At 42.8% G+C, this 25,853-nt stretch overlaps 1 protein-coding gene across 1 annotated transcript; it reads right to left on the bottom strand.

The window, feature by feature from the left end:
- Window positions 1-1,055: 1,055 nt before the first annotated feature.
- STK38L (serine/threonine kinase 38 like) lies at window positions 1,056-24,322 on the bottom strand. The gene is made up of 14 exons (XM_031061446.1): window positions 24,295-24,322; window positions 19,438-19,582; window positions 17,628-17,679; window positions 16,309-16,431; window positions 15,666-15,749; window positions 13,897-14,020; window positions 13,202-13,356; window positions 12,222-12,324; window positions 11,615-11,676; window positions 9,937-10,054; window positions 9,640-9,763; window positions 7,284-7,379; window positions 6,312-6,403; window positions 1,056-5,148 (listed from the first exon to the last, which is right to left on the bottom strand). Exons 2-14 carry the CDS (start codon window positions 19,569-19,571, stop codon window positions 5,021-5,023), a joined length of 1,395 nt encoding a protein of 464 aa, XP_030917306.1. The 5' UTR covers window positions 19,572-19,582; window positions 24,295-24,322; the 3' UTR covers window positions 1,056-5,020.
- Between the last annotated feature and the right edge of the window lie 1,531 nt (window positions 24,323-25,853).

Raw genomic sequence — 25,853 nt, 5'->3', positions numbered from 1 at the left:
CTTCCTTAAAAACCCCCAGGAATAGGAACTCTAAACCTCCATTGGCAGCCCCTTCCAATGCCTGGCAGCTTTCTACATTTCCAAATACATTAATACTTCCTGAACAGCAAAGATATCCTTGCCTAGTCCAGAGCTGGGAGCCACTATTGTCCCCATTCCCAAGACAGACAGTTTTGGATACTCCTCCCTTCTCCCTCCTTAGAAAGCTTGTCAGAAAAAGCCTTTTATTGTCCAAAGCATTATTGTTTTGCTTAGGTACTAGGCACACTTTGTACAAGAACAAAGAAATGAAAAATGTAGATATGTGCAGTATGTCTTATAAACTCTAAGATAAGATTTAAAAAGAGATTTACCCATGCTGAAGGTATAGCCTTCATATTTGCCATTCAAGTGCTTTTTCTGAGGAATATCTGATTTGGTAATGCAAGGAGGTAAAGAACTAAACCTATATTTCCTTATGATGTGTAGATCTGCCACACAATCATGCACAGTCAAGGGAAGAAAAGGGTGATCCTATTAAATAGAATTTGCAAAATTCTGTTGCATTTTTACCTTTATTGAGAGCAGCAGTTCTGGAGTGGAGGGAGGCCTCCTGTTCTTCTCAGGAGGGCTCCAGACAAGGCCAGGCAGTGTCTCCTCACTTCTCTTGGCTTTCAGCTGCTCATCTTTTTATCCAACTTTCAGTACTTCTACTGCTGTTGCTCTGAACTTGGCAGGGAAGGTGGAACAGTAGGACAGAAAGGGTTCTGTAGTGGATCAAAAGACACAACTGCCCCTGGAAGCCTTTCCTGGATAAATTACAGCCTATGGGGAAGGTAAGACTGGAGAAGATCAGTAACCACTTGAGAAGTAGCTTCTTCACATGACTGCAGGTGGGACAAGTCAAACAATATTTGCTTTCTCTACTTTCTGATTGAGCGTAACAACACTGGGGTGTTTTGTTGTCCATGGAATTCAAGATGAGAATCCACAAAACAGGATCTCAATTCCTTAGATGTCTCCCATTCTGGAAAAGAAATCCAGTACACCGGGGTGAAAGAAACAAAAACTGCAACTTTACAAAAAGAATGCTACTTTTATTTTCAAATGCTGTAAAAAGCCTCATATAAATTTTTATAATGCTTCTATGTAACTTTCCCAACCACAACTAATGAAACAGTCTAGGAAAAATATAGCAGTTGCATTTTGACTCCAAGAACGAGCTGCTGTGAGATCCCAACAGTAAAGGACAAGGTTCAGTGTGTTACAACGCCTGCAATTGCTTGTGTTACTAAGAAAGTGAGAGCACTTCCTAAGCATTACCTGGGCTAGACTGCAGCATTCCCTGCTTGCTAGGCACAGGAGGAATGTCAGCCCTGGGGAAGGAGCTGACAGCAGAGCTGTGTGCTGTTCCTGGTGCCCATTCCTGGTGCCCCCTGGCTGAACTCCCCCCGGCAAGTGCCCTTATCCCAGACTGTCTCCAACAGCTCAGGTGGGGAACAATTGACCTATAAAAATAACACTTCTATAACTCTCCAGCAAGGAGAGTATCAACAAGTATCAACAAGATTTGATTTCTGAATGCTGGCAATTTTTTTAAACTCCTTTTGCACATGAGACAACCTCTGCTGATGTCCTGTACCTAAGGCCACTCACTCATGCTGATTTGAGATGGAACGAAGTGCAAAAGCTCAGCTGCAGTTCCCAATCCAAGCTCCCTCTCCACTTTCAGGGAATTCCAATCCAGAATTTGGATTCAGGCTCTCCACTTCCATCAATGCACTCAAATTTCCCCTGCTGGAATAGGTAAACATCCCAGCAAACCTCTGATAACAATTTGCATACACAATTTAGTGTTTTAACAAAAGTTTAACAAAACATACTTCCAGAAAATAAATTTTCACATGGTTGCAATCATCAAGCCATTTCAGGATCTTTGGTACTCCAAGAATAAGAAAAATAAATGGCACAGTGACAAACGTTGCCAAAGGAAAACACACAACCATCCAAAGGAATCAGATAGAAATAACAAAATTAAAGATATTAAAGATATGTTGCACTTCCTTTTTTTTTTTTGAAAGTCAGTGTAGATTAACCTGCTGTTCTCTTTAATCCAGTACAGTGTCACAGTTTCACCTTTAAAAAAAAAACCCTATCATCCTAAAAGCAGTAGTTAATATTGTTTAACTGGATTTACTGATTAAAAGAATGCTATGTTTACAAGAAAATTTTAAAAACTCAACTACCACAATACAGGAGTTTATGCTAGATAGGCTGCAGGCTGTTTCCTTATGGATATAACTCCTATGTGAGCACTGATATGATTAATCATCTGCAGTTTTAAATTAGTATTATTTTTAGTGTTGCAAGTAGAAGGGTTGAGCTTTTTCCCAAGTTTGTAAACCAGTGAATATGTACAGACATAGTTGTTTAATAGATAGCTTTAAATTAAGTGTGTACTTCTCTGCCCTCCCCTAAGCCCCACAGGAAAAAAAAATCACCAGTATCACTGAGCATTTCCAGTTTCCATGAAACTGAGCTTGTCTCAACAAGTTTGAGCAAAGACTTCTTTGTAGGTCATGTTAATGGGGTTACTGTGCTCTTCTGAAAGGTGGTGGTTGCAGGAATTCCAATTCCAGCGCACACAGTGCCCCATGGATGAAACTGGAAATTAAAACCAATGAAAAGTATTTTGAATAGCAGTGTCCTTTGAGGCCAAATTTGCATCTCAGGATGTTTTTTCCTGCATGAGTTTCCCTGTTTTGAAGTCAAGGCCTTAGGAAAGGCATTTCCTTTCCTGAGAAGCCTCAGGAGCTGCTGGGGCAGAGGCAGAACGATGCCTGAAAGGTGGATTTAAGTGAGTTACTGTTTTTCTACAGGCCTTGGATGGCCACAGGTTGAGCCTCAGCACACTGACAAGGCTAAGAACAACACTGGAGAATTTTTAAGGACGTTGCCCCAACAGCAAGATGTTAATTAGTATAAGGTCTGGGAAGCAAATGTGGGAGATCAAGGAGCTGTTCCCACCTCAGTCCAGCATTCAGGCAGAAGCTCAGCTTAGCTTTGCTCTAATACGGGATGGGCCTGAGGCAGTGGCTACTCCTCTTTGAGGAGCTGAAGACTGAAACTGTTTGGTATGAATAACAGATATTGGAGGCTTCAAGGGAGACAAAATGTGGAGGAAAGGCTGGATCAGGGATCCTGACTGGATCATGGAAGAACACCTGCCTATCACAGGCACTGATGCACAGAAATCTTGCTGGGAAATGGGCTCTTATGCAACAGATCAACATGCCAGTATGTTTTTCAGAGCATACAAATAATTCAGCTAATACCACAGTGCCTAACAGCAATAAATATTTCTCTAATGGCTTTATAACAGTAGTTTCCACATTGCTGCAAAAGTCTGTCCAGTGGAATCTTTCCTGCTGTATGCCAAATCATCCTGTGCTCCATACAGAAGGGGCTGCAGAGGTTTTAGGGTGGCTTTCACTGGTGTTCAGAGGAGGGAGACAGCAACAGTGACTCTACTTGTTCAGCCACTGGGGAATTGTTCAGTGCTGAACATCTCATTCGACCAGAAAATGACAGCAGAGATCTCTGCTGTACTGTGACAGATTCAAAGCCCTGCAGATAAGCTGTACGTACAGGCAGAGAAAGTCACCAGTGACCAGATAATTGCAAACTGCTCAGGGAGTACAACTCAGTCCTGAACTGCTGCTGGGCTGATGAACAAAACAGAGCCTGCACATGGAGGTATTTCTGCTTCTGTTTCCTCTGCCCGGGGAAAGGACACCTGGCTCAGCTGTCAGGTTGTCACCATCCTGCAGACTGGCCACAAGAACATTTAGGTGGTCCCTGGAAATTGGGCTGCAGGCTCAGCTGATCCCTTCTAATCCCATGGCCATGCCAAGTGGAGATCCTGGAAGAAAAGGAACCCACTGGAGAATCTGAATCTAGTGGGACACAGTTTCCTCTATGTGAGCAGAGGTTGCGATTCAGGAGAGGTTAGAGCAGGATCCCTTCCACCTGCAGCTGCTCAGGGAGGAAAAAAAAGAAAAAGCACCAATCTGATCACTTCCCTACAACACATTTTGCACAGAGGGAAGAGAATGTTTGAATTATGAGCAGCTCAAAGGTGAGCTGCTTTAGAGGCAGAGGCAGGAATGAAGTGCAGTCTTGGCAGCTCTGCCATCCCCTCAAAACTTACTATCAGAGCGTTTCCCTTCTCCTAAAAATACTTTTTATTCAGATTCCTTTTTGCTTCTGAAATTGGCAGCAGGCATCATCACTTCTAACAGCAATACTGCCAACGATCATTTAAAGCAGAAATACCACTAAACAGATCACAGGGACTGCCTCACTGCGACACACTGTGGGAAAAGGGATAAAAGGGATGATGATAAAGGGCTGATAAAGTCCTGAACTTGGGGCAAGAGAGGGCACACAGGACACAAGGAGGCCCAGAGGACACTGCTATTAAAAATAATTCCATGTGCTACACTCATGGGGTATCTGCAGACCACAAGTGGAACACCCTTGAGCAATTGCTCAGAGAGATTTGCAAATGTGGACAGTTTTCTTTATACTGCATATCTAAACCCCACCAGCTGAACAGTACAACACCAGTGCTGCATCAATGATATGTTTCCCTCCTGGGTGGATTAGATGGTTTACAGTACAAACAAAGCCACAGTACAGAGAGGCATAATTAACCGTTATCCACACGTAGGCAGTGCAGGAAAAGCGATGCACGTTCCTTTTATTCCAGTACCTTTGTATAATAAAGTTAACAAAAACATTCAAATATTAAAAAAAAGAAGGAAAGGACAAAAAAAAAAGAAAAAAAAAGAAAAAAAAAGCCAGCTGGCACTGCCAACTAATTCCTGTAGTAGTCTTAGAAATCCTAATCCTGTAGAATTTCCATTTGAAATCGATGCGCACCAGAGTCGATGTGTTGATAACTAACGCCAAGCGGGCCTGGTGATGCAGCTACCTGAGGTTTGTGTTTGCAATTTCCTTTGGGGGGTTGTGTTCTGTTTCACAACTTCCCAGCTTTCATGTAGGAAGGGATGGAGCCACGCTGGGTGAGCCCTTCAAACCTCTTGTAGGTGTAATTGAGGAAAACCCAGTCTTTGGATTTGTAGTCAGGTTCCGTTGTGTTTGGCACTAGAATTCAGAAACAAAAGCAAACACACATAAGAAGAGTTAAACCCAGGCTGCTTCTGAGAGGACTTTTCACAGAGCTAAACAGCCCTGAACTCTTATTTCCTTAGTCAGCAGAAACTCCTGGAAGAAATCCTGCTTCTAATCAGGTCAGTTGCCTTTTGTCAATGGTCTGAGTTATAATTTCAGCATAGAACTCTGAAGCAGAAAAAGAGAGATTTTTGTTTTGCCTTTTTTTTTCTTTTAATTATGTGTACACACTCTACCAGGTTTCCATACCTTGACAGAAGCCTCTAACACACTCACAGGATACACAATTACAAACCTCATGACATTTCTGATGTTCTGATTTTTAGGTATCTACACATACAGTACCATTTTCAGTGGGTCTGAAATGCCAAAATAACACAAATGTTCTTGGCATTATCCAAATATGGACATAACCAGCTTAGGCACTGGAGGTGAGTTGCTTTGCATTAAAAGGACAAAGTTCCTCACCATTAAATAAAAGCCACTTCAGATAAAAAACATAACCAACAGCTTTTGGATAATTCTTATGACTTTAACACAGCTACACTTAGCAGACAGCAATTAATCATCTGCCAATCTTCCAGTAACTGAAAACAGTGGGACCTGGGACTATTTGTATGTCACAGAACCAAGTCTTTTACATATGAAAATTTCCTGTAACTTGCCAAGAGAAATCAACAACTTAAAAAAACCCTGAAGTGATTTACAGAGCAACTCACGTTCATTAAATACTGCATTAAGTAATCAACTGTCTGAAAATTCTGACCCACAAATATCTCAACAATTATGTTTGGCACAAACCTCAAAAGTCACTGAAGATGAAAAGAAAATCGGTGCATGATGTTTTACCAGAATCTGGTTAGACAGACTGCCTGGCAGAAAACTCCACTGCTTTCTGTGCTCACTACCTGTGCAAACCATTTTTACCAAGAGTTTGGACTCTTAAAATCTCTGGGCTTTGCAGCTATGAGAGATCACAGGTTTATACTCATATTTCAAAGAAAATATGGAGACTTGATCTACAAACTAACTTGATTGGGTCATTAGAAAAATTAACATAAACAACAACAAAGGCATCTGTGCAGTATTCTGGCACGTCACAGATGGAGATTTGGAATTTACAATGGCAGTCTCACCTGGCTGTAAAATGTCTGATTCAGGAAATTCATCAAAGTTGGAAGTATCATCAATACTTTTGATTTCTATAGGGATTGCAGCTGGTCTTTCCCTGCAAATAAAGATCAATGCCAGAAGAGTGAATGTTGGGAAATGAGACATTAAGTTCCAGTTTTAACTTAGCTTTTACACTTAAAGCTTCCCTTAATGCAGAGCACTGAGTGCATCACAGATGAATCTGATTCTCCTGTTTGCTGACACCATGGGGAGATTGTTTGGTTCCTTATCCCCATTGGTGTCTTCCTGGCAGGCTTGGGGCAAACATCATTTTCCCATTGAGAGAGCATCCCACACTTATCTGCCACACAGCTATCACCCTGATCTTGTCATGAGCCACCACTGTGGTTACCTTGTTTCACAAACCCAGCCCAGCAGGATTGCACTTGCACCCACAGCTTTACAATTCCACTGTTCACCAGCCTAGACCTCATCCAAAACCTTTGGACTGTAGCTCCTCTTTATGACACTCAGCATCTCTCTCCCAAACCAGGCTGCCTCTGCTTTAGCACCTCCACAGCCAGGAAGCCCTTGAAGGAGTTTTAAGGTGGCTTTTGAAAGTGCCCAAGGAATCTGTGCCAGCAAAATCTTCATACTGGGACACAGCACTGTGGGAAAGGCAGTGATTTACACCTGTAAACTCACCACAGGTCTAATTACTACACTTGCAATGAAATCCACAGCCACTCTACAACAATTTCTTTCTGTTCTGGGCAGTCTGGAATAATCTGAGGTATCTCAAGTCAGTTAAACTCTGGCCATTTCTATGCATGTCAGCAAGGCCAGAAAACTTTCAGTGTCAACCCACTACTGCCAGTAGCTGCCTTTCAAAATGAAAGATAAATTGGAAATAATTGTCCTTGATATCACACTACATGAAATTCTTGCTTTCATGGCTTTTATTCTCCCTGGAAAACATGTGTGTATATACATACCTGATATGTCCCCAGTCTACTCCTTCAAAAAATGGATGACTTTTTATTTCCTCTACTCCATTGCTACCAATTCTGTTTTCTGAGTCGATACAAAATCTGGAAAAGGGGAAAAAGCAAAGGGAACAATAAATTCCACAGAAGCAACAGTATCCAGTATAAAGAATTTCAAGAAGTTCTGTCAAATTGTTTCACCACTTGGGGTAGCCTCAAAGCAGCCCATTGCATCTAGGAGAGAAGGGAAATAGTAGAAGCAGAACATTGTTAAATCCTGAAACAAAAAGCCAGGATGCCAATAACTGACACCTTTTCTAAATGTCTGCATCCCCATCTTCCAGGTTTGTGAAAAGTTGCTGCATGTTCTGGTCCTGTAAGATCAGTTTGGAATGGAGGCTCAAATCCCTGCTACTGAAAACTGGCCTGGCATGTTCTCAACTATTTAAACATTCCTGTTTCAAAGTCAAACGAAGAAGAATAAATATACTTAGTAGATCAGGACTGCTCTCTGATGTATTTTGGAATCCCAGTGAGCCAGCCCATTCCAAACGTGCCATGTCCCTATTCTCCCACTTCCCTCTCCTCAGAGGTGCAGGTGGTGCAAAAATCCCAGGGCCTGTTTGTGAAACAGCCCTGCTGCATAACCTCAGCTCAGATCCCACAAGGAATTGTCCATTTGTGAGAGGCAGCCATGAAATAGCAGGAAGAAAAAGGTGAAATTGGAGACAGAGGATTGGTGAGATGGGGACTGTTACCTGCTCCAGCAGGCCAGAAGGAAAAGCCTAAAATCCTAAAGAAGGAAAATAGGGAGGTGGACAGCAACTCAGTGACCTCAGGGATTTGTTCCAGGGAGCAGCAGAGGCTGACTCTTTTCCTCTGGATTGGAAAAGCCTTTCAAGTATCTCGTCCAGGAGATGGGAACACCAGCATTTGCCTAGGAATTCATTAAATCCCAGCCATTTTCTCCATTTTCTGCATATGTAGCACAGCAGGTTAGGCTACAAACTGTATCCAGCTACAAATTAAAGTTCTTTTTCTTGTAGTTGGGTGTCAGTGGGGAAGAAAACCTTCCTGTATTTGTATTGCAGCCCAGCAGGCTGGGTAGTGCCAAGGACTAACAACTAACAACACTCAGCCACAGGATTTGTCAGGCTTTGTCTGAACTTGAGCTTGTTTTAGTTTGGATTTATCTCTGTCCATAACCCTTTAGCTTTATCTGCATCTCCCTTTAAGCTAAAACACATGTTGCCTAACTTGTCCAAGCTGCAATGGACAAAGTACCCAAAATGCCCAGGTGGTTGCTGTCCAACCTGTTTTGACCTCATTTTAACAGATTACCTATAACTAAGAAGTTCTACCCCAATTTTAACCCTTCTCCTTGTAGAGGCAAACTGATAAATTCAAGTAGTCATTGTGTAAGCAGATGCATGAGTAAGACATGCTAACAAATACACTGAAATCTCTGAGAATTCCCCAAACACAGCCAAGACTGAGGAGGAAGAAATCCTCAGCAGTAATGCTCTACTCTGTTCAGCAGAAAACTTGGGATGTTGACAAGGAAGGTTGAGCAGAACAGCAGAGAAACAGATACTGAAAATTCAATATTAAGTGTTTGACCAGACTTATTCATGAGGATTAGTGACAATTCAATTATCTGAGCTATTAGTATCACTAGCTGGATGTAGGATAACTGTTTCTTGTATTTGTAATGTTTCTGTAGGTTACTGGAGCACTGCTGGAACTAATTATAAACTCTAGTTTTGTGAAGTACATTCCCCTTTTTGCCTGTAACAAAATTATATAAGGCTATAGCATTAGCTTTGAAAAGGAAAAAAGGAATAAATATCAAACCCAAAAACAATGTGCCCCCCAGACCCTCCCAGGACAAGAGGGTCATTTCTGTAAAATGAGGTCATTTCTGTAAAATTTTACAAGAGGGTCATTTCTGCCTGACCTTGTCAGCAAAACCTTCACAAAAACCTCAATGCCAACTAAAAACTGGGATTTTGAAAGAAGTGAGTAAATCCAAAACATCCCAAGACTTCTGTTCAGTGCATTAAATGCTGATGAGTAGTTATTTTCTTGCCACCTCAGAGAAGAAAAAAATTCTGTGTTGATCACTTTATTTTTGGTCTGCTCTGTTTCTCCTTATACCATGGTACAAATTAAGATCATTCCAGCTTATTCCTTCATGTTAAACAAGTGACAAAGAGAAAAAGATTTAACCATCCATCAGGGATGATGACAGAAGAAACCAGCCTTTGCTCCAACATAAAGCTTCCTTTACACACAACAGGAATTTATCCTGACGGAAGATGACCCTGGCTGGGCAAGAGGCCAGAATTGGGTTTTTCTTACTGACCTTAGAATTAAATCCTTTGCTTTCTCTGAAATAGGCACCTCTGGAGGAAATACCAACGTTTCTTTCCAGTTCATAACTTTCCTGTAAGTCTCTTGTGGCGTTTCTGAGCAGAAAGGTGGATACCCTGCACAAACAAATATAAAATTATTAAACTTTTTCCAGGAGAGCAGTGACCTGGGCCTCTGCCTTTGTCACTGGGGCTCCCAAATATAACAAGTATTAGCCAGAGGTATTCTCTTCTGAACAAATGGACCCTGTTACCTTTGAACAACTCTTAAGTTGGGGTTTTTAACATACCTATTAGCATTTCATACATAATCACTCCCAAGGACCACCAGTCACACAGCTTGTTGTACCCAGTCTGCATAAACACTTCTGGAGCAATGTAGTCTGGGGTTCCCACAGTAGAATATGCCTGGAAAAAAGGAATCATCTCTTTAAAAGAGAAATACTGTAGTTTTACACTTTGCAATACCTTCTCCCGGGGATTTACATACAGGATCTTGTTCTTTGGGTGAGCAAGAATGCTTTATTTGAGAATTCACAGGAACTCAAGTCCCAAGAATATTATTCTTTTATATTAATAAACACAGAACCTCGAAAATAAATGGAAATCATACTCTTTAATGTGATGACATCATAGAATATTGCAACTGCAATATCAGAAGGTCATCTTAGCTTAAGTTTAAGGTAGCTGCATTATAAAAGTACTCAAGAAGTTCTATTGTTGTGGTCTTTGTTTATTTTCAAAGGCATAATCAGTGGTAGATGCCCAGGTGTGGCACTCATGATACACAAGCCATGTATTGGGAATTTCTCTTTATAGATGAAAAATCCTCCATGAGGCAGGAAGGAGAAAAAAAACCCAAAGAAAAAAAAAACAAAACACCAAACCAACCAACCAAACAAAAAACCCCCAAAAAAACCAACAAAAAACAAACAAAAAAAATTTAAAGACCAAAAAAGTCCCCCAAAAGCAGTTTTGCCACAAAAATATTTTACATTAATTTGTCTGACCATAAAGAAACACTTTGTTTGATTGTACAGACCTGAGATATTTAGGATTGAATCAATGGAAAACTGAAAACGTGGCTCCTTTCCCAACAGTCTTGATGCAAGTTGTCGTTTTGGCCTTTTATTGTCTCTTTGGGACTGTTCCTCACCACACAGTAGTGCCACATCAGCCTTTACTGGACTTGAGGTAAATTCTTTTCAGGGATCTAATTCCAGGCTGGAATAAGGCTGTGAAATACAGCTCCATGAGGCAGCATGGTGGCTGCAATGTAATCTCATTTTAGGAAAGGAGTGATCACCCAAAAGCTTTTGGGGAATACTGCAGTAGATCACTTTTTTTAAAAAGGGTGTGGAAAAATAAAGAGTCCCAAAATTTGAGAGTTGAGGTTTTTTTGGGGAAAATCATGGGCAGGGTTGGAAGTCTGAAAGGTCATGGCTGACAGACACTTTGCTTTGGTTCAGTTTATGCCACAAGTCCCCTCATTATTGACCACTCCTCACCACAAACCCAGGCTGGAGCACTCCAGCACCAACACCCTCCCACAGCCTTTCCACCACATTCCCTTTTTCAGCAGAATGGGAATTCCCCAGAGCTCTCTGGAAAGGAATTCTGCAGCCACACATCTGCTTGTGACTGAGCTGCAGGAATCAGAGCCATGGATCCACAGCAGGCCAGTGCTGCAGGGAGCCCCAGACACAGCTTGGCCATGGGGCTGAGGACACCTGAGGGCTTGGGCCAGATGCTCACAAGGCAAACAAAGGCACAGAGAGGAGCAGGGCCTTACTATTCCAACCTGGACCCCCTTCTTCTGAGTTATTTGTGATTTTGGCAGCTTGTAGAAAGCCACATATCAGGGCCTTGCAGGCTGTAAAAACCAGGAGCATTAGCACTGAGTTTTAATTTAACACTTCCTCTAACTAGTTTAAAAGCAAACCAAGAATTATACATTCATTAACTCACCAGCTGTCGCCTGTTCTTCTTCCATGTTTCTGCTTTCCTCTTTGAGTTCATATTCTGAAATGCTAATTTACAAAGTAGTTATTAAATAACAAGTGTATTTGTGAGAATTAAGAGAAAAAAGATTACAGGACTCCAGTTTTAAGTAATTATCTTGGATATTTAGAACCCTAGTCTAGAAACAAATACTTGATTATAACTGTAAATGGGAACATGAGAATAACTACTGTCCAATGCACAGCTGAAACTCATGTAAGTAGGACACATATCAGCAATTCTAAATTAGAACTTGTTAAAATTTTTAGATCAGCTTCTGAGAAGTTTCATGAGACTGTCACTGACTTCAGTCCTTGGGCGCATGGAACCCATGTCCCTCCTGAAAGAGCAGCTCTGTAATTTCACTAACATAATGAAAAATACATGACCACTGCAGAAATCATAATTTCTTGCCTGTGAAATGCTCCCATGACCCAGGGAACAAGCATTTCCAGTTTTCCAATTAAATGTAATCATCCTGCTCCATCTTGCTTATCCCAGCAGAAACACAGGTACAATGTACAGCTGCAGCTCAAAACCATTTACATGTTCAACTAGGACAGCTCATACTCACAGAAGTCACTTGGTGGGTTGTGTGTGAGGTTCCTGTAAAACTCTGTTCTGTGAGCTTTCTTTAAACCTGTGCAGAGCCCAAAATCAGACAGCTTTACATGACCCTGAAAAAATACAATCAGAGAACACAAAACCATTATTTATATAGGTAGTGCTTGGGGAAAAAAAGAGTTTTAATCACTGGACATGCCCTCTTAGGCCATGATGGACTGGCACAGGACAAGCACAGGAGCAAAGACTGAACCTTGGTATACTGGAAGGGTCTGTTTTCTCTCCAACAGGCTATGGCCTCCCAGAAATGGTCAAATCTACAATTTCCCAATGGTTGAGGGCAGGTACTTTGCCTGGTTTTGTTTTGAACTGGATACCACTGCGACTGAGCAAGCCTCCAGGACAAAATTCCTTTGCTTTGTTTTGGTAGTAACCTTGGCTTTAATCAGATTCCCAGACATCAGTGCTGATAGAACCCATCAAACCTGACAGATCTGTGCATGCTGGGATAACGCCTGGCCTCCATCATCTTAAAGATCTTCTCCAGCCTAGATAATTCCATGATCTGGTGATGCTGACTGGGTGCATTTCATGGCCAGAATGGTCAGTCTAACTGAGGGAGTTTCCACAGCCGAGTGGGTGATGAAATAAATGTAATGTAGGAATTGAACATTTAGCATTGTCTGAATTGTCCACAGCTACTTCAAGAGGCATGAAAGGAATGCTGCACCTTTTAATGTGTATGAATATCAGCATCTGGCCACCCTGAGTGGGTTTTTTCCCTTGAAAGTCTTGCCTTAAAATGGTTAAAAGAGTTCTGAGTAAGATTTGGCTTTGTTTAAACATACTGGTGTCCTCCAGAGAAAATACATTGGGCATTCCCAGCCTTCCCTCCAGCCAGTTGAAATCTCTGGGGTGGCACCAGTGGCTCCCAGTGATGTGCAGCCTGAGATCTTGGAAGCTGCAGCAGTTGGTGAGCCCAGTACATGCCTTGGCATCCAGAAGGAGATTGTCTGGCTTGATGTCCCTGTGGATAAATCCCAGCTGGTGAATGGCATCAATGGCCAACACTGTCTCAGAAATGTAAAACTGGGTCTCCTCCTCTGATAGTGTGTCCTTCTTCATCAGTAAGGTCATCATGTCACCTCATCAAAGAGAAGAAAATACAGCTTAGGGATCAGAACATTTTAAATCACAAAACTGTAAGAAACCCCAGTAGAATCCAAATTTAACCTTGTAACTGGCCTTATAGTTACTAATCATAAAACTATTACTGCAAGGACCTACAAACCCAACTTACTTTTTTAGTTGAAAATCCTAAACAGGAATTTTAATTGAACAGCCTGAGAAAATACAGTGGATTTTTACACACGCTAAATTTATTGCACAAACTGTTTGAACAAGGGCTTTTCTTCTGGTTTGTTTTTACTGTTAACAGCCTCAGTTGTAAAAAGCAGGAATTTCTATTAAAATAATTATTTAATTCAAGTCTAATACCCCTTCGACCTTTTTCCTTCCCCTAAAAATCAGGAATGATCACATGACTGGGACTTCATTTAAAAGAGTGTTAACACTTTTATTTTCACAAATTATACAGCATCTTTGTTTCTAATGTTTTATAAAGCTGCCAACAAAAGCTAAGGAAGAAGTACCTGTATCACCTTATGCCACAGCACCCAGCTTACCTCCAGGTAAAAACTCCATGATCAGATAAAGGTTCCTTTTATCCTGAAAGCTGTAAAACATTTTCACTACCCAGGCTCCATCTGCTTCAACCAAAATATCTCTTTCTGCTCTGATATGGGCCACCTAAAATCCGGGGGGAAAATTATTATTATTATTATTAGGCAAATATTGAAATATTTCAACAAAGAACATCACATTACATTCCTAGCCCTACAGCACATTTTCATGACCTTTAGCAAAGGAACTATTTTTCTAGCTCTTTCCATACTCATATTTTCCATTATTTTTTACAAGATCTTAGGGTTTCTCTAGAAACACAAAGCACAGCTTGTTAAGCTGGTTCTGTTTGTTAGAAAGAACTGAAAAACCTGGTGGAAAAAGTACAAGCAAGCTCAGGAATATCTGACCTTGCTCAGGATATTCCAGTTCCAGCTAAGATTTTGGAAAATACAGGGAAAGCTGCTACCCCATAATTTGCTGGAAATTAAGAATAATGGAGATTGGAGAAGGGGTGTGTGTCTTCACTACAACATACCCTTATACTGGAGGTAGAATTCAAGACATATGCATGGAAAAATATTTCTTGACAGCTGTAAGAAAAGCAGCAAACAGTCTCCTGCATCTGCTTCCCAGTTCTGCTGCTGAGGAACATCTTCACATGAATCTTGTCACAGGGCTGCATGGGGCAAAGGTTCTCCCTCTGCAGGAGACACTCCAGCCTGGATTTATCTGGCTTTATTTAGTTTCATTAGAAAGTACTTCTTTCCACCCTGAACTCCTCAATGCAGAGCTCCAAAATACAACAGGAAAACTTTGCCTAAAAATAGCCATGATTTCTCCCAGTGCTACCAGGCTCAGGGGGAAAAAATACTAGAAGATTTCTTTTTTTATGTGTGTCCTCTGTTGTCTCTCCACAGAACAAGGCAGGCAGTGAAAATTCCATCAGATAAACCCTGACCAGGGAAGATCACTGTCTCAAACTGAATGTAGAGCATGAGCTCAGACTCCTTCCCACATCAGGTTCAGAAATGGGGGCAGCACCACACAAATCCTGACTGCTCTGCACACCCTGCTGCTCCTCTGGTTCCCTAAATTCAGGGCATGGGCTGTAGGAGACAAAATAATCTGTGCCAGGAAAAAAAAAAAGTACCACTGCTGCAAGGAAATGATGTGCAAATGATGGGTAAGGTCAGGACTAGTATGAAAAAAGTCCTCTTATCTCCTGAGATACCCACCCTTCATTTCTTTGCTTTGTGGTGCTAAAGTACTTGACGTGTCCTCACAGCAAATTGTTAGCTAAAAAGTAAAAGCAAAAACCAACCAAACTAACAAAATCAAAACAAATAAACCCCCAACAAGATTAAGCCAACTATAAAGCAAACCCAAAGAAGACAATGCTGATGAACAGTGTGATTTCTGCTGGTTTTCTTTAAAAAAAAAAATCAAATATCTCAGTTTTTACTTTGGCACAGGATTATTTTTCCAGAAGTGTTTTCCACGAAATGCAGTTTTACAGATTCAGTACTATAAGCTCCCTGTTGATAAGGGGAGAAAAATAAAATCTTTGTGACTGTTCCAAATTAGTTGTAAAGAAGTAATTTTTAAATGCACTTGCATGACCTTATTTCCTAACTTCTGCTGCTTTTGTGCTGTAGTAGCAACAGCACAGACTCTTTGGACTGCCAGACCATTGTAGGGGCTTTCAAAGGTGGAAAACATTTTCCAGAAAGGGTAAGTTTGAAATTTAGGGGACTCAGAGATCACAAACCTGCTCTTTCTCCAGCATATCTGCTTTTCTCAGTATCTTCATTGCATAAATGTGACCTGTATCCTTCTTCTGAACAAGGCGGACCTTTACCAAGAGAGAGAACCCAGTCAGTCTTCTCTGCCTCAGAAATCTACTGGGAGGCTCCCAGTTGCCAGGCATGGAAAAATTCTCTTGTTAAATATTTAAAACTACATTTAAATGTGTTAAATACTGAAAAATTAATTATTCTGCACCATGTGCAACACTAACACTAATGAGGAATAGTTTTTGTTTTAGGAAGAGTCAGCAGGCACAGTGAATTCCAGGTAGCTTAGACTATGTAGGTTAAAATTCAGGAGAAATGACTGATGTGACACAGGGCAGAAAGGAGGTTTATCAAAAGGGGCTGTGCCACTGCAAATCCATAATTGCAGAGGGCCATGTGGGCAACATCAGTGTGGGAAGCCATGGGAAACTAAGTGTCTTTCCAGAAGCCTTGGGAAATCAATGCATGTGATTAATCACACCAGACTTCTCACACTTGGAGAATGGCACAAATAGCTGTCGTTCTGCAATAAAACAATTCATCAAATTGTAATTAGAATGTTTTATTACAGTGGTCAATCCCATTTTAATCTCCTGTTCAAGCAAGAATGCCACAAACCTCCCCAAATGCTCCTCTTCCTATGACTTTCAAAGACTCAAAGTCATCCAAGCCGAGCCTGGTCCTCTTGAGCCGCAGGAACTCGGTTTCCTTGCGAGCGTGCTGTGACCTGCGCAGCTTTTTCTGAGGACACAGCACAGCAATCTGTCAGTCATCTGGCAATAGAGAGTCAAGATATGCACCCTCCCTTCCTGGGAAGCTGTTCTCTGGAATCCCAACAGGAGAAAAACTTCTACACTTCCTTCTGAATTTCTCAAAGTATAATCCTTGAGTATGGTCTTTTCTATAGAAGCCTCAGGCAGCTTCCCACCTTTTTTTGGTTAGTGGTGATATTTTAATTTTATTACTTAGTTACTAAAAAAAGAGAAAAATTATGAAGAAAAACTGTCATACTGGTCCACACAAAGTGTATCAGTCCCAAGGCCAAAGTCACTGCCTGAGGCAAGGACTCTTCGTTTTGGGCTGAAACTTGTATCCCAAGTGATGACAGGCAACAAGGAGCTTAGCAAGCAGCAGAGGCCCTGGTTACAGATCTACAACAAAATCCATTTGGTTTATGGCAGGCAAGCACTCAATTCTAAGAAAAATCTGTCCAAATGCCATCATCTATTTTGTCTGATGGAAATGTCACTGGGATTCACCCCGAGAGAAGACATAAGGAGGTCCCTGAATCAGGCACCTGCCAGACTCTGTGCTGGGATTACAGCATCCTTTAAAGCCACAAGATGGCAATACACACCCACACTCATATTCCCATTTCCCAGGAGTTCTAGCAGCCACAAAAACTCCAGAAGGACTGACACACTCTTCCTACTTATTTCCCAGCCTATCCTGAAGGCAGACATGGTGTAATAGACCTCAGAAAAGCAACTTAGTGACCAAAGTTCTCAGAGGTGGCAACCAGATTGAGATCCCTCCTCATCTGTATCCAAAAGGAGCAAAGGTGTGATGGTTTATTGTTTAAATCAAGAAAAAATGGTTCAGCATTTTGCTTTCTTCCCACTTCTAACCACTTTTCTTTTCTTGCCAAATATAAAAGCAAACAATTTTAATCTTTGCAAAGCTTGCTAGTTACTTGCTGTGGCCATGTCTCATAAGAACTACAGGTAGCATGAAAAGCCTTGGATAGCTATTGCAAGTATCAGTCAAGCATATTCCCAGCTTCCCTAACATAAACAGGTTTCTAAAGGGGCAACGCTCAAATGCAAAATAAAACCTTCTGTCGTGCTGGCTGATGTTTCTATGAGCTCTTCAAATGCCCATCTGAAGCAGTGGGACAAAAGCAAAGCAGTTTGTAAGGTTATTTAATCAGTATTTACCTCCTCATCTGCAAGGCCTTCCTCTTCCATAGCCACTTCCAGCTTCTTCTGTCTGCCAGGGAGAAGAAGAGGGGATTGCACCTTTTATTATTTATTATAACCAAACATAACACCACAGCAAGTCAACATCTTTGCTTCACATACTCCAAGTACTGAAGAATTTGCCTCAGATGGAAATTTGCAGGCAGACAGACAGCCTCACTCCACCCAGCTACTCATTTCTGAACAAAGCTGAGGAAAATGTAGAAGCAAATTTAAGCACATGTTTATGTACTTGCAGAATCAGGCATTAAACCTATATGAAAAAGTATGTTATTAGAGTGATGTTATCTTGTTGAATTAAGGCTGTTTTTATCAATTAGGATTACAAACCAAAATAAAAATTGTTTTTTTCACCATTTCTATCTCAGCTCCATCTCCCACTTGCCAGCCAGCTCCCTGCTGTGTGATGACCTCCCCCTGGTCACACACCTGGTCCTGCCCCCCTTCTTCCCATGCCAACTAAACTCTACCCCCTGGATGCACCATCCTCTCCCCCACAGTGTCCTGCCCAGGCCAGGGCTCACAGCTCCAAGTCTTCCCCCAGTGCCATGCCAGGCTGGGAGGCTCTGAGAGGGGAGCAAAGCCTGGGAATACCGCACAGGAGGCAGGGGGTCAGCACATGGCAATGTGGCTGCAGGACCCCTTTCTGTCCACCCACAGGATGCTCTTTACAGCTGCCAGGGTGCAGCTTTCTGAAGGCTGGTTACCCCCTGCAGCAGGCAAGAATTCAAAGGCTTGGAGCCAGGCTGCTGGTGCCTTTCTGCACTTTGGGAAGTACAGCAGGATCCTCTAAATTACAGGCCCTTGATAGACAGTCTATTCTCCTAACTAGAACCAACTCCATTACATGGAATAATGAGTAAATATGATGAAGAGAGAAACCCCGCTGCTTGACTGAAAACCCTTCAATTAAAAACATATTACCAGAGGAATGATAATTTCACACACTAATGACAATCCAACACAAGATTCATTATAGCCAAACACTTGGCGCTTTGACACCTGATTCAAGTGGCACTTCACACCTCAGAGACAGGACTGGGCACTGCTGGGAGAAGCTGAGTGGTGATGACCATCCCACACTCCCATGCAAGGAGTACCAGGCAGCACCACCCAAGCAGAATTTACAGACTGGGATTACATTATCCCCAAAAGTCTTCCTGCCCACCTGAGAGCCTCTCAAACCCTCCATCATCAACCCCTTATTTCTTTGCTGCCACTTCTTTCCACACCAGCTCCTTGCCTCCTTTCCTTACCCCATCATCCCATCAAACATCTCTCAGCCCTGTTCCCCTTCTCCTACACACTCCCTTCCTGGAGGGTTTGGGAGTCTTGGCATGAGCTCCATGGTGCAGAACAGGAATAGACACCACAAGCTGCTGCCTTACCCCAAACCAAGCTCCCACCCCTCAGCAGCTCTGCAGAGTTCATTCCCCCAGGGCACCTGCAGAGGAATCAGAGGTCCCTAACCTCACACAGAAGGAGAAACCTCACGTTACTGCAAAATAACACCCCGCATAGAGCAGTTTCCACAAAATAACTGATGAGGAGGTGAATTGCACAAAAACATCAGAAGTGGAGCTCCTTGACCACTCAGTGACTGGGATGTTCACAGGTCCCTCAAAGACAGCCTGTGCCTCTAGAAATTCACTCCCTGCCACCACATATAGAAGAACTTCCCAGAGCTGTCCCGTCCCCGGGGATTGAAGTGCCCTTGAACAAACAGCAAGAAAAGCTGCAGAGGGGTGAGAGGAAGCAGAGGCAGTACCTGGTTTCCCTCTCCTCATGCTGTATAATCAGGTTGCTGTAGAAGTTCTCCAGTGTGAGTTTGGCCACCGTCACTCTCTCCCGGGTGTGGTTACTCATGGGAAAGGATGTTGTAGTCCCTGCAGTCATCGCCATGGTAACATGTACTGAAACAGAGCAGGTCAAATCATTACTCACTTCAAAAAGAAAATCTAAAAAACATATATTCCTCTTTCCCACTCTCCATCTCCAAGTTCTTAGGCACTCCAGAATTCACTGTAAAGGCACTGTCCTTTAGATATAAGAAACTCTATTAAAAAAAAGCTGCCTTATAAAATTATCCCAAGATAGCAGGAGGATGTGCTACCGACTCTCTAAAAAATAACAACATGTTGGCAAAACAAAGAGTGAATCATAGCAAAGAGCACTGCACGCTCTGGGCAGCTGACCCAGCTGTGCTTGTCCACAAATAAGGAAAATGTCCCTCTGGCAGACCTGGGCCCAGCCTGTGGGAGGGAAAAGGGTAGGAGAGAGAAGGATCAGGTAGCTCCCAGAGCTGGACTTGTCACAACTCTGTGACAATTTCAGACTCCAAAAATTTTAGATGCTAAAAAAAGGGTGGAATAAAATGAGACAGCAAATGGGAAAAAACCCTAACCCCTGTCCAGAGAAGTTACTTCAAGGATAACCATTGAATATATTTGAATTTTAAAGCTGCTCCACAAAGTTACACGTGGCCAGGTGGTACTTATAGCTTAGGGCACCTAAAAACTGGGAAGAAAGAAGAAAGGAAGCAGAAAGAAGAAAGGCTGCTCTCCTTGAGAGCTTTCATCCTAAACCCAAAGAACTTGGATGTACTGGAACAACACTTTTTAATGCTGGAAAAAGACATCTCAGGGCAGCTCTGAATGCCCTGCAGCTGATCTGGGAAAGCCAGGGGAGATTAAAAAAAACAAAGAACCAGCACAGTTTGTCCTAAGATTCATGCCCTACCTGGAATTGAGCTGAGGCACTTTATGAGAGCCTTATGGAAGAAAACCATGAAAAGCAGCATCTCAGCCCCACTCTCATTTGGTCAGGTTATTTAGAGGTTAGTTTTGGAAAATTACACAGAAGTACACATCACCATGTGTACATCACCTGTCTTCTGTACACAGAACCATGGAATGGCCTGGGTTGGAAGTGACCTCAAATACCTCATTCTTCACCCCGCTGCCATGGGCAGGGACACCTTCCACTATCCCAGCTTACTCAGAGCCCCTTCTGGGCTTGGACACTGCCAGGGATCCAGAGGAAGCCACAGCTGCTCTGGGCAAGCTGTGCCAGGGCCTCAGCACCCTCACAGGGAACAATTTCTTTCTCATATCCAATCTAAACCTGCTCTCTGTCAGTGTGAAACCATTGCCCCTTATCCTGTCACTCCAGGCCCTTGTCAAGAGTCTCTCTCCATCTTTCCTGTGGGCTCCCTTCAGGCACTTGGCTTCCTTTTTATTATTTATTTAATCCTTCCATTTCACCAGAGGATTGTGCAGAAGACAAATCCCGAATTAGGCTTAATTTAAGCAGATCCTAATGGCTTTGAAGGTGAACTGATTAGGGGTTCATACAGAAGAGAACTTGGCACGTCCACACTGGGGCAGGAGGATGCCTGGATTCTGCTCCTGGCTCTTTGTTTTGATTCTGCCTGCTGCACTCTGAGAGGGTGTGATTTTTTCCTGTGGATTTTTCATGGGATCTGATGTGACAATAGGATGTTTGTGGCCAGAAACGCAGCTGCTGTGTCACAAATAAAAGCGTTTTATGGCATCATGTGGATATTATTTTAGCTGTTTATTTTGAAGTGCACAAGACACCAGAATTCTGAGAATAAAAATATATCTCTCCATAAAGGCACAAAGAGGTTTTAATAGCACTACAGCTGCTTCAAAATGATGCCAATATTTCTATTTTTAATCAATCTTTTATTCCCTTCAGTTTTCTACTGAAGAAAGATGAGATCTATCAATTCCTAGCAGTGTTTACTAAAAATTAGGCAGTTCTGTTCTTTACACAGAAACATCCCCCATGCTGGACACGTCTCCAAAAGCTGGGAGAACTTAGCACTGGTCTCCCTGTTGTGTTTATTGTACAATTTTACACTTTTCCCCTCAATAGGTGGGAAAAGATAAATACAAATCAGTTGATAAGAGCAAATCAAACAGAGCAACAGCTGACCACACACCGGCATCTGTGATTAAGTTATTTCAAGAAATGACCTAACAGAGTAAAAACCTGCCTTCTGATAATTTTGGAACATCAGGATAGAGCAGCATTAAGCCAGGCTTGAAATGGATTAGCCTTTACTTAGGGTATAGCAGGCACACTCTCACAGCGGATATTTCTCCTTTGCACATCTTGTACTCCTGGTATGATAAAACAACACTGCAACTTGATTTCTGTTCATTTGTTTTGCCCATGCTCTACACTTACAAATGCAGGCACTGCCAGACAGCAAATCCAAGTCACTGGGTTTTATTAAACTTGTAAAAAGGAGATCCCAATCCCAGCACTGATACCCCACACTATCAACAGTGGGACTGACCCTCATATGCTTCACAGGAGGGAAAGACAAATAAGTGTCCCCAGTTAGCTCTGCCACTGTGGGGAGAAAATCAACCCAAAACCACCACAAAGGAAATATTTGTAAAACCAGGAGACGCCTTAAGCTCTCCAGAGTCCCCCAAGTAAATTAAAAAGAGCACAGACCTGGCAGGAGGCACGAGATATCCCACAAAATCCTCTGCGAACTCACAGCCGAGAAAACCTCTTCAGCCTTTTTCCTTTTTCCTCCTGTCTCTGCTTCCACTAATGAGCTCCCAAACACAGCACAAATCCACATCCCAAACAAAATATTCAGCTGGGAGTCACCAAATACAGTCCTTAAGCATGACCTTTAAAAACAAATGATGCAGAGGGATGGGGGCGGGAAGGAAGGAGCTCCAAAACAGGACCTTTTATTAACAGCACACTACTTGTACTGACATCACCACATTAACGGGAATGCTTTGAAAAGGTGCCACCCATAATTCTTGGAAATGCCCTCACAAGCCTAATAGTTCACCCAAATCCATGCCACCTCCATAATGGAACCATTCCACTCCTGCAGCATCACTGGAATTACTTTAGGCTCCCTGGACCATGAAGAATGTCATATTCAACCAGCTGGCCACATTTAGCCAGATCTCCTCTGGCTGACAGGGATCTTTCTGAAGGGCCTGGAACATCCCCAAGTGTGAGGAAGAAAGACATCAAAGGGCTGCAATGGACAGGAGGCGCTGAGCCCGTGGGACCAGGGCTCCGAGCTGCCAGGAGCAGGGATGCCATATGTGCTGCCTGGCCCAGGAAATGAGCCCGTGCCTCCTGCAGGCATGGCTGAAATCCCAGCCTGAGCTCTCCTGATGCCAGCTCAGCACCTACAGCAAAGGGATAAGGAGCTATGGACGTGCAGCAGCCAGGGAAAATCTCGCTACCAGAGGCAGGAGGGAGAACAGCACAGAGGGGAGGAGAAGAGAGGAGAGGAGGGATGTTCCCCAAGGATAAGGGAGAGCAGGGAACAGCTACAGAAAAGGGGAGAGCAGCCAAATGCTACTGAACTGGAGCCTTCAAGAGATGTCTCCAAGCAAGTCCCTCCTGATCCATCATTGAATAGAATATGTCAGTTGGATACAACTCTCCCTCTCGGTATAAAAATGTGGCCTAATCAAAGCATACATTTGACCTTTTTGTTCCCAGATCTTTCCTGACTGGGAAGCAGAGAAAGGCCAAGCAGCATTGACTACGACTTCAATCTGCACTCCCATTTGTCACAACAGCTCTAAATCAAACTCTGCATCTGTTTGCCTGGAGTTCCTACCCTTTAAACCCCCACATCCAGATTCTGCTACACCCCTGGTAACTCCAAACCCCACATTCTCTCTGGGGCACCTCTTGGCAGCTCCCACAGCCTGTCATTAATGTTTTAATTAAACTATTGGATTAAGTCTGTTATTAATGAGTGCAAAAATCACTGAGGCATCCAATCCCACCTGCTGCAGCAGCTCCAAAGAGGAGACATGGAAGAAATCAAAGCAAATGGAGAACTGCTCTGCCCTGAAACACAGCACTTTGTGGGATCACTTTCTAATCAGGAAGGGATAAGAAGATAGAATCCAAGCCTCCTGCACAGGCAACTCTCCTGCACAGCTGTATCAGTAAGAAGAGCCATAGGATATTTCAAATCAGGCTGGACCTATACTACCAAACTAATCTGAACCTAAGTCACACACTGGAAATATCATGTTTCCACATGTATAGTACAGTTATACAGTAGCCCTAGAATAAATTTACTCAGGACTCAGTGAGTATTTAAGTTAGGGAGCAAATCCCACAACCAATTCTGCCAGAAAGAAAAACACCTTTTTCCCACACGACAGAAGGATGGTGCTGGTCTCTGATTTGGATTTACAATGTCAAGCTACATACATGTTCATCAGGACAGGGGAGAGCAACCCTCCCTCCAAAATGACATAAATTCACAGAAAGACTGATAATAATTTTAATTTATCCACCAAAGCATACCCCTAAAGCCCAGCAGTTAGGAAGGCATTTTGCTATTACAGTAAAAACTGCAAAGTTTATGAAATTTCCATTTAACATTCCAAGAGAACTTGCCTCGTGAATCAAAGCCCCTGGATAAGTCAGATACCAAAACATATTTTTGCCTTTCAAAATTCCCATGGTTTCAGCATGACATTGAACTTGCTCCCTGAAATGAAGTATACAAATGGCATTTTTCAAGAATTAGGAAGTAAAAGAGAAAGGAGAGACGAAGCAAACACATAGAGCACACTGAAGTGAGTACCTTCAGAAATTCCAGCTGTCACCGCCGTGCCCGGAGCTGGGGCTCTTCTGGGTGAGAAGTGAGAGCCGACTCTGCCTGGCTCCTTCCAGACAACCCAGCCCAAAACCTCACCAAGATGAGCACTAAACCCCAAGGATGACAAGGATTATATTTAAAAAATGACAAGGATTATATCTAAAAAATGAGGTGCTATCTAGGAAAGCAGCACAGACACGGCAAAGCTTTGAGCACAAGCGCCAGCCCCACGGTCTCCAAATTGTTTGAATTCTCCTAAAGAGAGACAGGATATATATAAAACTGGAAAAAACCAACCCACCATACACAAATAACAGCATGATTCACACCAAGGGGTAGTGGGCAGGGCCAGACAAATGAAAAAAACAGCCCAAGGCTCAGCAGGATGATGTGGTGGGATGTACTCTGAGCAGCTTCTGAGACGTGCAGCCATACGTGGGGTGAGCAAACAGACAGCAAAGATAAAAATGCTGCACAACAGCTGATAGTTCCAGCGAGGGAACAGAAGGAGAAAGTACCATCAAGCCCAGGAGGAAAATTACTTTCTGCACTACAGTTTCTGCTAGCACAGGTTTGGCAACTGTGCTGCGCATATTTTCACCATCCAATTGTTTATACTGAATCTCCTCCTGCTGAGGATCACAGAATGGCCTGGGCTGGAAGGGACTTTGAAGACCATCCAGTTCCACCCCCCTGTCATGGGCAGGGACCCCTTCCACTATCCCAGCTTGCTCAGAGCCCCATCCAGCCTTGAAAAATGACAAGGCCTCAGCTTCTCTGTGCCAGGCCCTCAGCACCCTCACAGGGAGCAATTTCTTCTTCATATCCAATCTAAACCTCCCCTCTGTCACTTTGGATCCATTGCCCTTGTCTTGTCACTCCAGGCCCTTGTCAAGAGTCTCTCTCTCTTTTTCCTGTGGGTTCCCTTCAGGCACTGGGAGGCCACAATGAGGTGTTGCTTCTAGTTGCTGTTTAAGCACCAAATAAGTGGTCACACTTGGAAGTAGACCTTAACCAGAGTATAAATCAGTTTTATCATAAGTATGTTCAGTGTTTCAACACTTGAGCTGTTGTAGATTTTCACCTGCTCTTTCACAGTCTGCAGCTTGGTCAGCAAAGTGTGTATCTTCTGTTGGGTCTGACACAAGAAAATAGGGAAAACATTGATTTGCTACAGCTGTTTAATGGACATAGCATTAGATAGGAGCTGGAGATGTGGATTCCTTTGCCCTTTATCATGTGCTGATTTGTCCAGCTGCTGCTATTGGGGTTTGAACATCTCTGTTCAGAACACACTGTGTGATGGTAGTGATCTGCTTGTACTCAGGCAAGAATTGTAGGGCATGCAGGACTACAGGGTCTGGGTCATTTATAGCACTCCTACTTTTAGTGCATTAGAAAAAGTGTGGGAGTCAGAGAATTATAGAATGGAATGGGACCTTAAAGCTTGTCTCATTCCAACCCCCTGCTGGACACCTTCCACTGTCCCAGCTTGCTCAGAGCACCATTCAACCTTGGCTTGGACACTTTCAGGGATGGGGGAG

The sequence above is a fragment of the Geospiza fortis genome, unplaced genomic scaffold, assembly GCF_000277835.1.
Source record: "Geospiza fortis unplaced genomic scaffold, GeoFor_1.0 scaffold8, whole genome shotgun sequence".
NCBI classification, from domain to species: Eukaryota; Metazoa; Chordata; class Aves; order Passeriformes; family Thraupidae; genus Geospiza; species Geospiza fortis.
Note: the sequence above shows the minus strand (reverse complement) of the source record. Positions and strands in the feature narration are given on the sequence as shown.